Consider the following 1,211-nt stretch of genomic DNA (forward strand, 5'->3'; position numbering starts at 1 on the left):
GCTGCAGCAACAACACAAATTCCAACAACAGCAACAGCAATTATCACTATCGCCACCGAGCGTTTCGCAGCAGCAGCAGCACCAACAACTTCAGCACCAGCATCAGCAGCAGCAGCAACAACAACAAATTATCAATGCTGCTGCCACCGCTACCAACAGTCGCAACAACTTGGCCACCCTAGTTGCGGCCATCAACAATGAGAACAACTATCAGTTATCAGCGGCAGCAAGCAATTCGCAAGCCATAAATGTCACATCGCCACCCTCATACTCAGCTGCCATAGCGGCTGGCAATAGCGGAATTGGCGGTGGTGGTGGCGGTGGCGGTGTTGGTGTTGCGGGCGGCGGCAGCCTCAGCGCTCCCATACTAGAGGGTCATAAAACGAATGCTTCACCATTCCAATTTTTAAATCACTATCAGGCACAGGATCTCGCAAATATGCCAAATTCACAGTTGATGGTTGAGGGTGGCGTCGGCGGTGAGGAGGATGTGGAGGAATTGGATCCACAGCAGCAGTTATGTGTTGTTGCTAAAATGCAAAAATCTGTTACGATTACCGTTACACCGCAGCGCAGCAACTCGATGGACTATTTAAATTTCGAGGAGAAACGTCAGTTGATTGCTTCGTCGTTGTCACTATCGGATATTTTGCATTGTAATCCAGCTGCGGCTGGCAAGGAGGCGGCTGCCAATGCTAATGGTGAGTTATATTTTCAATTTTTTTTTTATTTTTATTTTTAAAAAGGCGTCAGCCAAGCCACATTTTTATAGACATAACCAAGGCCATGTAGATTGTAGGTAACTTAGAAAAAATTTTCGACTAATGCCCTTTAGCATATGGAGCAGATATGTAGCCATTAATTACAATTTCCAGCCATTCAATAGCGTTTATCATTCATTTCTTAAAGTCTTTTGTTGAAGTTCCTTTATCAGAAGGGCTGCTGTGAGTAATGTGCCGATGACAATGACAATACAGAACTTGGCAATGATGCGATCGAATAAACAGTGTTGTTTTTTTTTATCACATTTGTGCAGGAAATCCAACTTTTGCTGGAGTAAGAACATCCTTTGTGTCACTGGCTCAGCTTAATTTATCCAACAGCGCTTTGTATGCTCGTGCAATTTCGCTTTTTCTATTCTCAAGGCACAAAAAGTGCAGCGACAGATACTTCGCTACTTTGCGAGGTTTTGAATCGGTTGCAAACATTTA

General features: G+C 44.2%; 1 protein-coding gene across 1 annotated transcript; it reads left to right on the forward strand.

Moving 5' to 3' along the window:
- Positions 1-4: 4 nt before the first annotated feature.
- LOC118755239 (ras-interacting protein RIP3-like) lies at positions 5-705 on the forward strand (the record flags this gene model as incomplete). Its single annotated transcript, XM_036490087.1, has 1 exon — positions 5-705. A coding segment is annotated over one exon (701 nt), but the record flags the coding sequence as incomplete, so codon positions are not given.
- Positions 706-1,211: the final 506 nt, after the last annotated feature.

The sequence above is a fragment of the Rhagoletis pomonella genome, unplaced genomic scaffold (assembly GCF_013731165.1).
Source record: "Rhagoletis pomonella isolate Grant_MI unplaced genomic scaffold, Rhpom_1.0 Rhpom_scaffold_05703, whole genome shotgun sequence".
NCBI classification, from domain to species: Eukaryota; Metazoa; Arthropoda; class Insecta; order Diptera; family Tephritidae; genus Rhagoletis; species Rhagoletis pomonella.